Source organism: Symphalangus syndactylus, chromosome 18 (genome assembly GCF_028878055.3).
Source record: "Symphalangus syndactylus isolate Jambi chromosome 18, NHGRI_mSymSyn1-v2.1_pri, whole genome shotgun sequence".
NCBI classification, from domain to species: Eukaryota; Metazoa; Chordata; class Mammalia; order Primates; family Hylobatidae; genus Symphalangus; species Symphalangus syndactylus.
Genome location: NC_072440.2, coordinates 24,531,716 through 24,545,299, shown reverse-complemented (window position 1 = coordinate 24,545,299; position 13,584 = coordinate 24,531,716). Strand labels below are relative to the sequence as shown.

General features: G+C 44.9%; 1 protein-coding gene across 3 annotated transcripts in view; it reads left to right on the top strand.

Moving 5' to 3' along the window:
- The first annotated feature begins 328 nt into the window (after positions 1-328).
- The window catches only part of SMG1 (SMG1 nonsense mediated mRNA decay associated PI3K related kinase), a 119,862-nt gene continuing 106,606 nt past the window's right edge, over positions 329-13,584 (top strand). For 2 of the 3 annotated variants that reach the window (XM_063623105.1, XM_055253810.2), the window contains exon 1: positions 329-894. In XM_063623105.1, coding sequence (XP_063479175.1) covers positions 806-894 — 89 coding nt within the window. In that variant the 5' untranslated portion in view covers positions 329-805. The remainder of the gene's footprint in view (positions 895-13,584) is intronic. The other variant, XM_063623106.1, reaches the window with a different exon arrangement.

Genomic DNA, 13,584 nt, shown 5'->3' with positions numbered 1-13,584 from the left:
TCCAAGGGCACGCCTGTGTGCGCGCGCACCCCACGGCACCAGCCCCGCCCCTCCCCACCGCAGGTCCTTGATTGGACGCCTGTTTACACCTGACTGCCCGGCCCTCGGGGGGTCCGGTGCTTTCCGGGAAGCGTTTGGGAGAAAAGTGTGTGGCCGCGGTAGTGGAGATCCCCTGTCTTAGGATTCGTCACCGCTACGCCCAGACCTCTGCGCCCTCCAAGAGCCTGGGGACGTGGGGGGCGGGGCGGCCTGCTATCGACCCGCCTCTCCCGGCCCCGCCCCGCCGACAGGACCCGCCTCTCTCCCCAGGCCCGGCGGGCGCCGACCCCGCCCCTCGCTCCCAGCATGCCGTGCGACAGCGGCGGCGCGGCGGGCGGAGCCGGGAGGCGGGGAAGCAGTGGCCGTGTGAGTGTGAGGAGCTGCCGCTACCGCCTGCTCCTCGTCGTCCTCGTCCTCCGGGGCCCCGGCGTCGTGGGCCGCGTACGGCCCTGGAAGAGACGTCGCCTCCCCTTCATCCGCCTCTCTCTCACCGCGCCGCTCCCGCCTCCTCGTCCTGCGCTGCGGGCTCAGGCGGAACCCGGAACGGCCGTCCTCTTCCCCCGCCCTCCGCCGCCTCCTCCTCCTCCTCCTCCTCCTCCTCCTTCTCCTCCTCCTCCTTCTCCTTCTCCTCCTTCTCCTTCTCCTTCTCCTCCTCGGCTTCCTCCTTAGCCCCGGGCCGGAGCGAGGTGTCGGCGGCGGCCGGTTCGGGCGGCGACTCGCGCTTCTTTGGGCGGCGGCGCTTGGCCATGTCGTGTCGGGGAAGGTAATGAGCCGCAGAGCCCCGGGGTCTCGGCTGAGCAGCGGCGGCGGCGGCGGCACCAAGTATCCGCGGAGCTGGAATGACTGGCAACCCAGGTGGGTGACCGGCCCGGGACCCCGCCCCGACCTCCCGGGCTCCGCCTCGGGCGGGCCGAGGCCTAGGGCTGCGGGGCTGGGAGGCGCGGCCTAGGCCCTCCATCCCTCGGAGCCGGGCGCGGCTTCCTTGGTCTCCTCCGCCCCGGCTGGGGGAGGAAGGCCGCGGGGAGGCGAGGCCTAAGTGCCTCCCCTCCCTGCTTGTTCAGCCCGGGGCGGGAGCCGAAACCCGGGGCTCCCGGCGGTGACACTGGCCTGGGGTCGGGACCAGAAAGTGAGAAAGAGGCGGGGGTCCGGGGGGCATTCCAGTTACCGCCTCCCTCCGACCCCGAGTTGGGAAATCCTGAGAGTCCAGGACCCTCCCTGTTACTCATTCACTTTCTCGGTTCCCCACTCTTTCAGCCGCCACGTGAGAGATCTTCTAACCTGTGTTCCTTTCTGTGACCCCCCACGTGTTAATATCGAAAAAAACCAAAACAAAACTCCAGCTAAGGCATTGCTGTGACTTTAGGCAGAACATTCATTAGTGGAGTATGAGATGAGATTGTGTGACTGTTAATGGAATCGACCCACTCTGGTCTTGGGCGATGGAAGTTTTCCCTAAGTGCAAGGCCGGTTACTGTGGTGAATCGTAATTCATACCTGGACACTTGAGTGTACTCTTTGGGCACCCACTTAGAAGTCTAGAGAATTTCCTCTTTTATGGAGGATTTGATCTCAGACCGTTTTGGGGCTTAGTTAGATTTGAATATATTAGGAACATTCACTTTTTAAATAAATGCAATTTCCTGTCTTTTTGATCAAGGTGGGGGCAGCTGTGCCTAATTTAGGACTGATTTATTCTAACCTCTCTTACTAAATAAATGCTTGTATTCAGAGTCTGTTTGGAATTTAACCCAATGCTTAGAACTCCTTAAATGTACAGAAATGTATTTTAGGGGTTATTGATTCATGAAACTCTCCTACTTTGGAGCACAATTGTATTATGATTGTCCAGAAACTGGCCAAATAATGTAGAACGCACAAGTTGTTGGGAAGCCCTTTTGTTTCCTGATAGTTACATGTAATTCCAACAGTATTTGGAAATAATTTGCTAAGATGTTAGAATGTAACATTTGAAGACTCATTAGAAAAATCAATAAAATTATCTTTGGGTAATGGGTGGTACACATCTTAGTCTGTTTAATATGCCTTTCCAAATACTGTGTCTGTTGAGAATTGGTGTCTATAACTAGATGACTTTAATAATTAGTGCCTGAGTTTAGAATTGAGATGTTTAGTCGTAAAAAAAAAATTGTTCGATAAACATGGCGTTGACTTGTCTTGTACCACTTAAGAGTTTGTGAGTGCTTTAAATAAAATTAGTTGATTAAGTATTTTTTTTCTGTGATTGACATGCTTGGTTTTGCCTTTTTATTGAAATGTGTGAAATTTGATTTTCTGGCATCTAACAAATTAGGTGGTAAATGAATGATTTTCTATTTTTGGATTTTCTATTAATGGATTTTCTATTATTGTCTATTAATGTATTTCTATTATTTTGGATTATTTCTATTATTTTTGGATTTTCTATTATTAATGGATTTTCTATTATTTTTCAGTATTGTGATCAGTATAAGTATATAAGAGAATTTAGTAACCTTTTAGAAGAATAAAGTGCCCTTCCCAAATAGTCCTAGAGCTTTTGGAAAAGTGTAAATTGTAGTTTGTAGTTCTAAATAAATAGAGAGGAGTCGCAGCCACGTGCTGGGGCCACTTGACTTCATTGCTGACAGGTATGAAGCCAAATGGCTTATGTAGTTATGGAATATGTACATGAGCTATTAATAAATATTATCCATGTTGTTTCTTTCAAGTGCTTTATTTCTTGGCTCTGGGGAGGGGCGATGGGGGAAGGGAGGAGCTTACAAGAAAGCCTACAAGGTTTCTTTGAAGCTGTGCTTTGTAACAAAGTTTCAGAATGTAACGCCTTGGTAGACGATACTGTGATACATTTGGTTACAGGGAGTAACAGTTTGTTAGGATGTTGGAAAGATTTGATTTTCTCGTGCTGTAGAGGGAACAGGGAAGTGTGAACATACCCCATAGCATAACTTGATTTGTTTCTAAGATTGTCATAGCTGATTTGTTAGTCAAGAAAAATACCTGGGGTGTTTGCCAAGTCATAAATTTTTATTAGTTAAATTTGAGGTGATTCTGTCCCCTATTCAGAAAGATGGCAGACTCCAGGTAACTGACAGAACGAATCTTTATCTTGCTTCTTGCTTAAATGAAGGTTTAGAACATCTTCAGATGCAGGCACATTTATTATGGTTTATCTGAATAATTTTGATTAATTTTTTTTTTTGCCTCTTATGTACCATTTTGTCCCTGGTGTTTTGGTTCTGTTTTCCTTGATGTAGGCTTTTTTTTTTTTTTTTTTTTTTTTTTTTTCCTGAGATGGAGTCTTGCTGTGTCTCCCAGGCTGGAGTGCAGTGGTGTAATCTCGACTCACTGCAGCCTCTGCCTCCCGGTTTCAAGGAAAAATTCTCCTGCCTCAGCCTCCTGAGTAGCTGGGATTACAGGCGCCCAGCTAATTTTTGTATTTTTAGTAGAGGCCGGGTTCCACCATGTTGGCCAGCCTGTTCTTGAACTCCTGACTCAGGTGATCCACCTGCTTTGACCTCCCAAAGTGCTGGGATTACAGGTGTAAGTCACCGCACTCAGCCGATTTAGGCTTTTGAAAAAGCAACACTTGTTGGTTTCTTTTAGTGTTAGTTTGCCAGTTGGTGTGGAAAATGACTGTTGAGTCAATTTTGACCACACATGATACTTCACACATACTAACAGGAAATGTTCCAGGTGGCTGAATACGTAAATGTCATATGGCAAGAGAGCAAACCCATGGTCCATAGAAGCATACCTCCAACAGTAAGCATTTATATGGCACTGGCTTATAGTCTTCCTTTTCATTCACTGTGCTCTCAGTCAACTCTTTTGTAAATTTTTTTGAGACAGGGTCTTGCTGTGTCACCCAGGCTGGAGTGCAGCGGCACAAATACTTGGCTTACTGCAGTCTCGACCTCCCAGGCTCAAACCTCCTGCCTCAGCATCCACAGGTAGCTGGGGCTACAGGCCCTTGCCACCAGCCCGGCTCATTTTTGTATTTTTTGTAGAGATGGAGTTTTCACCACGTTGCCCAGGCTGGTCTTGAACCCCTGAACTGAAGCAATCTGCCCACCTTCAGCCTCCGAAAGTGTTGAGATTACAGGTGTGAGCCACCGCACCCGGCATTTAAGAATGGTTAAGCAGGCCAGGGGCAGTGGCTCACGCCTGTAATCCCAGCACTTTGGGAGGCTGAGGTGAGTGGATCACCTGAGGTCAGGAGTTCGAGACCAGCCTGGCCAACTGACATGGTGAATCCCCGTCTCTACTTTAAAAAAAAAAAAAAAAAAAAATAGCGGGATGTGGTGGTGCATGCCTGTAATCCCAGTCACTCGGGAGGCTGAGGCAGGAGAATCAGTTGAACCTGAGAGGCGGAGGTTGTAGTGAGCGACATCACACCACTGCACTCCAGCCTGGGCAACAGAGCAAGACTCCTCAAAAAAAAAAAAAAAAAAAAAAGAATGGTTAAACAAATGAGTAAATGAGTGGTCTTAGGTCAGTTGTATTATCTGAAATCTGTGGGTTCCTTAAGCATAAAGTTGAGAAGGTTTTGGGAACCACTGGATGCCTCTGGTTTTTTTCATATGAAGAAACAGGAGTGGTGGCTTCTTAGAACAAAAGGATATCTGACCTATGGAGGTTGCCCTCTTTACTCCTCTTCCCTAAAAAAATGACGTATCATTGCCAATAGCTAAAGTCTGTCATTTTTTCCACCTTAGTTTGGAAGATAATCTTCTAGTATCAGTCAAGATAGAGATCAGAATGATGTGTTTTAAAATTAAATGTGTAATTCATAATTGTACATTTTAATATTCTAAAGTGACTGATTAATTTGACATTGGAGTCGAATAGATTGATTAATTCAACAAAGAAGAGAAGGCATTCAAGTCAACAGAAAACAAGTAGATTTTACTTCTCCACTTGGGGTGTTAGGACATTAATTGTGTAATTGGTCTTACTTGTTTAGTAGTAGATCTATATTGAGTGTCTTACTGTGCCCAGACTTAGGATCTTTCTATACTTCTAAAAGGATGAAACTGTATAATAAAAACACCTTCCAATTTTGGTAGATTGTAGACAGATCAAAGTATTCAAAAGTACACACATCTTCCCTATTGTGAAAGACCAAAAAATGGAAATGCGTTGTGAAATTAGAAAAGCTGTATACTAGTATGTCTGATGTTGTGAGAAGCTGGATTTTTGAAACCAGAGTTGTCTATTCAGCCTTTTATCAGTCTGTACTGTTTGATGTCCTTAGGTACATAATATAGGGAAATACATAAAGGATAAAATTAAGTGAAGTTACATATTTTATACCTGTTAGGTGGGTGCAAAAGTAATTGCGGTTTTGGCAAAAACCACAATTACTTTCACGCCAGTCTAATATTAAATGGAACTAGAGTCAAATAGAATTCAGTGATTGCCAGTTCTGTTCCACAGATTTCAAAGTACACTAAGGAAAATTTCAGCAAATTGTGTATGGCTCTTTTACTTGGGGGAGAGTAAAACACCCATAATAAACTAAAAAATAAAAATAAAATATAAAACTAAAGGAACGTTTGTTTTTATGTTTTTCGTTTCTTTTCTTTCCTCTTTTTTGAGATACACTCTTGCTCTGTTGCCCAGGCTGGAGTGCAGTGGTGCAATCACTGCCCACTGCAGCCTTGACTTCCTGGGCTCTGGGAATCCTCCCGCCTCAGCCTCCTGAGTAGCTGGGACCACAGGTGCATACCACTACACCTGGCTAATTTATTTATTTTTCCTCTCTCTCTCTCTCTTTTTTTTTTTTTTTTTTTGGAGACAGAGTTTTACTTTGTCGCCCAGGCTGGAGTATAGTGGCACAATCTCAGCTCACTGCAACCTCCACCTCCTGGTTCAAGTGATTCTCCTGTCTCAGCCTCCCGAGTAGCTGGGAATACAGGTTCAGGCCACTATGCCCGGCTAATTTTTGTGTTTTTAGTGGAGATGGGATTTCACCATGTTGGCCAGGCTGGTCTTGAACTGCTGACCCCAGGTGATCCACCCGCTTCGGCCTCCCAAAGTGCTAGGATTACAGGCGTGAGCCACCACACCTAGCCTCCTCTCTCTTTTTTTGAAACAGAGTCTCACTCCATTGCCCAGGTTGGAGTGCAGTGGAACCATCTCAGCTCACTGCAGCCTCCACCTCCCAGGCTCAGTAAGTCCTCCTACCTCACCCTCCCGATAGCTGGGACCACAGGTGCATGTCACCACCCCCAACTACTTTATTTTTTTTGTTTTTTGTAGAGATGGGGTTTTGCCATGCTGCCTGGGCTGGTCTTGAATACCTAGGCTCAAGTGATCCTTCCTCCTTGGCCTCCCAAAGTGCCGGGATCACAGGTGTGACCCACCGTGCTTGGCACGCTAATTTTTTATTTTTATTTTTTTGTAGAGATGGGGCCTCACCATGTGTCAAACTCCTACTCCATTATGAAATAAGTCATTCCTTATGAAACACTTAGTAGTTGTATCTTTAAGTTGAACCTTTCCCTCACCCCAACTTTTTTTTTTTGTTTGTTTTTGAGACGGAGTTTTGCTCTTGTCCAGGCTGGAGTGCAATGGTGCAATCTCAGCTTACTGCAACCTCTGCCTCCCAGGTACAAGCGATTTTCCTGTCTCAGCCTCCCAAGTAGATCAGATTACAGGCATGTGCCACCACACCTGGCTAATTTTTTTTATATTTAGTAGAGACGGGGTTTCACCATGTTAGTCAGGCTGGTCATGAACTCCTGACCTCAGGTGATCCATCTGCCTCGGCCTCCCAAAGTGCTGGGATTACAGGTGTGTGCCACTGCACCCGGCCTTTTTTTTTAAGACATAGTTTCACTCTCTCTCTCAGGCTGGAGTGCAGTGGCACGATCTTGGCTCAGTACAACCTCCACCTCCTGGGTTCAAGCGATTCACGTGCCTCAGCCTCCCAAGTAGCTGGGACTACAGGCGCATGTCACCAGGCCCTGCTAATTTTTGTATTAGAGACAGGGTTTCGCCATGTTGGCCAGGCTGGTCTCGAACTCCTGACCTCAAGTTCCCACCTCGGCTTCTCAAAGTGCTGGGATTACAGGAGTGAGACACCGTGCCTGGACCCCCCCAACCCCTTTTGTTTTGATTCCTTTATAAATTGGTATAATGGAAGGTCTTTTTGTTTGTTTTTTATAACAGGTAATGAAATACTCTGATTCAGTAAATATTGATGCTTCTAGGGAGATGTGTGTGTGTATGTGTGTGTGTGTGTGTATATATATGTAAATTTTTTTTTTGAGATGGGGTCTCACTGCAGGCTGAAATGCACTGGTGCAATCTTGGCTCACTGCAACCTCAGCCTCCTGGGTTCAAGCGATTCTCCTACCTCAGCCTCCCGAGTAGCTGGGATTACAGGCATGCGCCACTACCCCTGGCTAATTTTTGTATTTTTAGTAGAGACAGGGTTTCACCATGTCGACCAGGCTGGTCTTGAACTTCTGACCTCAAGTGATCTGCCTGTCTTGGCCTCCCAAAGTGCTGGGATTACAGGCATAAGCTACTGCACTGGGTCACGGCCAGGATTTTTATGACTTGTAAAACCACTGTCTTCGAGGAGGCTATAAGTTATTATGGGAGAAAAGTAAAGGGCTTTGTAAAGGGTAGAGCATGTGGATTTTGTGATATAATTCTCAGTATACCTTCCTTCCTTCCTTTTTTTTTTTTTGAGACAGTCTTGCTCTGTCACTTAGGCTGGAGTGCAGTGGCGTGATTGACAGGGTTTCACCAGGTTGGCCAGACTGGTCTTGAACTCCTGACCTCAGGTGATCTGCCCGCCTTGACCTCCCAAAGTGCTGGGGTTACAGGCCAACATCGTGAAACCCCATCGCTACTAAAAATATAAAAATTAGCTGGATGCAGTGGTGGGCACCTGTAATCCCAGCTACTTGGGAGGCTGAGGCAGGAGAATTGCTTGAACCCAGGAGGTGGAGGTTGCAGTGAGCCAAGATCATGCCATTGCACTCCAGTCTGGGTGACAGAGCAAGACTGTCTCAAAAACAAAAAAACAAAAACCTGGAGGGTCAGAGGAGGGAAAGCTGTAGGGCAGTTAAGTATGGAGCAGTGGGGTGATGGAATTGGTCTGTACAATTTTGACTGTGAATTTGGGGGAGAATCCCCCCAAGTAGAAGAAAATTAGGATAACACCAGGTGCAAATTGTCAGTGTGTAGAGGAATTGGGTACTTATGAGGAGTAATACAAATAAGAGGTGAAGCTGAAGCACTGGGTTGGGAACCCTATTGTAGGCCTTGAATCATAGTTCAAGTGTTTTTATTTGTTTGTTTGTTTGTTTTGGAGATGGAGTTTTTGCTCTTGTTGCCCAGGCTGGAGCACAATGGTGCCATTTTGGCTCACTGCAACCTCCGCCTCCTGGGTTCAAGCAATTCTCCTTCCTCAGCCTCCCAAGTAGCTCTAGGGATTACAGGCACGCACCACACCACCTGGCTAATTTTTTGTATTTACTAGAGATGGGGTTTCACCATGTTGGTTAGGCTTGTCTTGAACTCATGACCTCAGGTGATCCACCCATCTCGGCCTCCCAAAGTGCTGGGATTACAGGCGTGAGCCACCACCCTGGCCCAGTTTAAGTGTATTTGGAGTGACTTTAGGGAATCATTGAAATTTTACCTGCAGGAAAGTGGCACAATTTAGGAAGATTAAATCTAGTTGCTTCTTGAAAAAGTTTGTGGGCCGGGCGTGGTGGCTCGTGCCTGTAATCCCAGCAGTTTGGGAGGCTGAGGTGTGTGGATCTCCTGAGGTCGGGAGTTCGACACTAGCCTGACCAACATGGAGAAACCCCGTCTCTACTAAAAATACAAAATTAGCCGAGTATGGTGGTGCATGCCTGTATTCCCAGCTACTCGGGAGGCTGAGGCAGGAGAATTGCTGGAACCTAGGAGGCCGAGGTTGTGGTGAGCTGAGATTGCGCCATTGCACTCCAGCCTGGGCAACAAGAGCAAGACTCCGTCTAAAAAAGAAAAGAATGTGTGTGTTAGAGTGCGTGCACGCACGTGCAAGAGAGATCGCAGTGGGAGGCAGTTAACTGGAACAATATAGAGAAGGGGCTGCTAAGGACCTGAGTATTATGTTTATATTTAACAATTTAAATTAAGATAAGGCTGTGTATGTTGGCTCACACCTGTAATCCCAGCACTTTGGGAGGCCAAGGTGGGTGGATCACCTGAGGTCGGGAGAGACCAGCCTGACCAACATGGAGAAACCCTGTGTCTACTAAAAATACAAAAATTAGCTGGGCGTGGTGGCGTATGCCTGTAATCCCAGCTACTTGGGAGGCTGAGGCAGGAGAATCACTTAAACCCGGGAGACGGAGGTTGTGGTGAGCCGAGATCGGGCCATTGCACTCCAGCCTGGGCAACAAGAGTGAAACTCTGTCTCAAAAAATAAATAAATTAATTAATTAAGGTAAAAGTGTTCAGCTCAATATGTGAGAATTTCCATAAGCAAAGGCCCCTCATTTGTTATCTGGTGTTGATTGAGGATGATTATTAAAGTGATACTTTTTATCTGCTCAATCTTCATGTTAGACACATGTATGGAATGTCATATAAGTGTCATATAAAATGGAGTGCGGTCCATGGTGTCTTTTGGGAACATTGAATTGTTAAACAATTCTTTAGGATTTTCTGCCTTTGTTACCTGACTCTTGTTCCTTATCCTAATCACCTGAAACAAATCCCTGAGGCTCCTTTCATTGGACCACCCTTAATGATTCAGAGGAGCTGTTGTTTGTTATCTTTTCACGTTGTCATCATTTTGGTTACCTGTCTTTGACTATCTTGAAGTTTTTCAGAGCCCATTTTATTTTTGGAACTATAAAATAAAACATCCTTCCCGTTGTATAGAGGCCTAACAGTAAAGAGTACAGAAATTTTGTGGTTTCATATGTATAGGAAATGCTCCCTTATTCTGTGTTTTTGTTTTTTGTTTTTTTAATGTAGAGTATAACTTAGTAAATTCTTGTGGAGTTTGCTCGTGCAGAGATACTTGGTTTTATAATGTTGTTCTTTTCCATCTTGTATTAATCGAGTGTACTTTTCCTTTTTAAATTGAATTCTCTTGAATTCTATTGTGGTGCTTCTTTGAGATAAAATTTATGTATGTGTATAGGTGGTGGTGTTCTTTTTTTTTTCTTTTTTTCTTTTGAGATGAAGTCTCGCTCCTATCTCCCAGGCTGGAGTGCAATGTTGCTATCACGGCTCACTGCAACCTCCACCTCCCGGGTTCAAGTGATTCTCCTGCCTCAGCCCCCTGAGTAGCTGGGATTACAGATGCCTGCCACCACGCCTGGCTAGTTTTTGTACTTTTAGTAGAGATGGGGTTTAACCATGTTGGCCAGGCTGATCTTGAACTCCTGACCTCAGGTGATCACCTGCCTCGGCCTCCCAAAGTGCTGGGGTTACAGGTGTGAGCCACCATGCCCAGCCTTGTATAGGTCTTAAATTCAGTAAATTTTGACAAATGTATACACCTGTGTAACCATGACCTCAGTCAAGGTACAGATATGCGGTGACTTTTTCCACTATCACACCCATTCCTGCCACGTTTTTTTCATATAGTTACCACTATCTGGAATTTTTATGTGTGCCATCTCCAGTAAAATATAACCTGCATATGTGCATGGATCTGGTAAAATTGTTACTTTTGCTATCCCCTTCTTTCCTACTAAGTGCATCAGTAAATAGCATACACTCTATATTTGTGTCTTTCCTCAAGTAAATACATGAAAATGAGATCCTGCAAGTTTGTGTTTTTATATTTAGTGTTAACTCCAGGGATTACAACACTGTTCTTGTAGGATGTGTTTTTGGGGAAAGCGTTCCTCTTATGGCAGCCCTGTTAGCCTGAGGCAGGGCTTGAACAAACTGATCGAGCAGGCTCAAAAGGACAGTATTGTAATGGACTGGAGTGGCCAGATCTTTTTACAGAAGAAAGAATATGGTAATTTGGCCACACGCAGTGGCTGACACCTGTAATCTCAGCACTTTGGGAGGCCGAGGTGGGCGGATCATGAGGTCAAGGGATCAAGAGCATCTTGGCCAACATGGTGAAACCCCATCTCGACTAAAAAATGTACAAAAATTAGCTGGGCATGGTGGCACACGCCTGTAGTCTCAGCTATTCAGGAGGCTGAGGCAGGAGAATTGCTTGAACTTGGGAGGCAGAGGTTGCAGTGAGTCGAGATGATGCCATTGCACTCCAGCCTGGGCAACAAGAGGAAAAAAACCTCCGTCTCAGAAAAAAAAAAAAAAAAAAAAGAATATGGTAATTTAAGATTCATGTGTTTTATCCATCTTGAAAAATACCTTGTGCACATATTTAAAGTCTTTTTACACATTGACTTATCTTGGGTCTATTGTATCTGTCTACATTATTTAAGCAATGTAATCACTAAAAATTTAAGCACTGGGTTGAGCCTTCTGGCATCCCATTAGAATGCCTGGGAAACACACTTCTTGCCAATCTCATGCCTGCTGATTGGGGAATGAAACGCAAATATTCCAGAATCAACAGATTTCTTTATTTTATTTTATTTGTCACCCAGGCTGGAGTGCAGTGGTGAGATCTTGGCTCACTGCAAACTCTGCCGCCCGGGTTCAAGTGATTCTCCTACCTCAGCCTCCTGAGTAGCTGGGATTGCAGGTGCCTGCCAGCGCGCCTGGCTAATTTTTGTAGTTTTTAGTAGAAATGGGGTTTCACCATCTTGGCCAGGCTGGTCTTGAACTCCTGACCTTAGGTGAGGAGGAAATCCCATTTTGTAAATGCCAAAGTGCTGGGATTACAGGCGTGAGCCACCACACCTGGCCTAGAATCAACAGATTTCTAAACATACTGAATTACTTCTTTCATATTAATTTTCAGACCTTTTCAAAAAAGGAATTGGATATCCTGTTGATATTCATATTCATATTATTATTATGTTGGTATTCATATAATATGTGTAGGACTTTATTTAAAAACCTGTTATAGACTTTTTTTGTTTATTATTTAAACCTTTTTTCAGAGGGACTTCTTACTTTTTTTTTTTGAGATGGAGTTTTGCTCTTGTTGCCCAGGCTGGAGTATAACAGCACGATCTAGGCTCACGCAACGTCTACCTCCTGGGTTCAAGTGATTCTCCTGCCTCGGCCTCCTGAGTAGCTGGGATTACAGGCATGTGCCACTTGCCTGGCTAATTTTTTGTATTTTTTGGTAGAGACAGAGTTTCACCGTGTTAGCCAGGATGGTCTTCATTTCCCGATCTCAGGTGATCCCCCCTGCCTTGGCCTCCCGAAGTGCTGGGATTACAGGCGTAAGCCACCCCGTCCAGCCTCAGAGGGATTTCTTTTTTTTTTTTTGAGACGGAGTCTCGCTCTGTCGCCCAGGCTGGAGTGCCGTGGCGCAATCTCGGCTCACTGCAAGCTCCGCCTCTGGGGTTCACGCCATTCTCCTGCCTCAGCCTCTCCGAGTAGCTGGGACTACAGGCGCCCGCCACCACGCCCGGCTAATTTTTTGTATTTTTTTTAGTAGAGACGGGGTTTCACTGTGGTCTCGATCTCCTGACCTCGTGATCCGCTTGCCTCGGCCTCCCAAAGTGCTGGGATTACAAGCGTGAGCCACCGCGCCCGGCCTCTCAGAGGGATTTCTGGTACCAGAATTATAGATTGTTTTTGTTACCGAACTTCCTAAGTTATGCTCGTTCTTTGTTTATTAAGGGGAGACACTAGATTTTTTTTATTACCCTTTTTTATCGTCATAGAGAACTTTAGTAGTCTACAAGAATATTAGAGGCTTAGCAGTGGCCTCACTGCACATACATGTATATGTCTTTGGGAACCTACAGGTTTTTAAGAAGTTGTTAAACTTAATATTTACTAGATATTTGTTTTTTGGTGGCATCTACTATATTAATAGCCTAGAAAAAAGGCTCCACTAATGAATATGTCTTGGATTACATAGTGACATATATTAGCTTTTCCTCCACATTTGATAACACTGCTAACATTTTCTTTTCTTTTTTTTTTTTACTGAAGCTCTTTGAATTTAAAGTTTTCTCTCTTATTTAAATTTATTAATTAAAAACTTAACTTTACTCTGTTCCCTTTAGCATTTCAACCTGATGTTAAAAGATGTATATGTGTGATATGTGTGTTTGAAATTTTAACTTTCGTCTTGGAGTATTTAATTCTCTGAAGCAGTGCATGACTCTTGCTCTTCAGCCTCTTGAGGGTGTCCCTGGTTTATATTCCTGATGATACAAACCCTGGAATTTCTTGTCTGAAGTGTTAACACTTTATTTCCAGGCTCTAATTTGATTTTAATAGTGGAAGTCCAGATTCAATGCATTAATGACAGATTCTATGTTGACTTCTTCAGATTTGCCACACAGAAAAACCTACTTATGTGAGGAAATCATTAGGCTTTTTGACTATCCTCTTTGTGTAATGAGACTCTTTTCTCATGAGATGAGTAAAAAAGATACAGAGATGATCACCAGTATCACCCAGAATTCATAT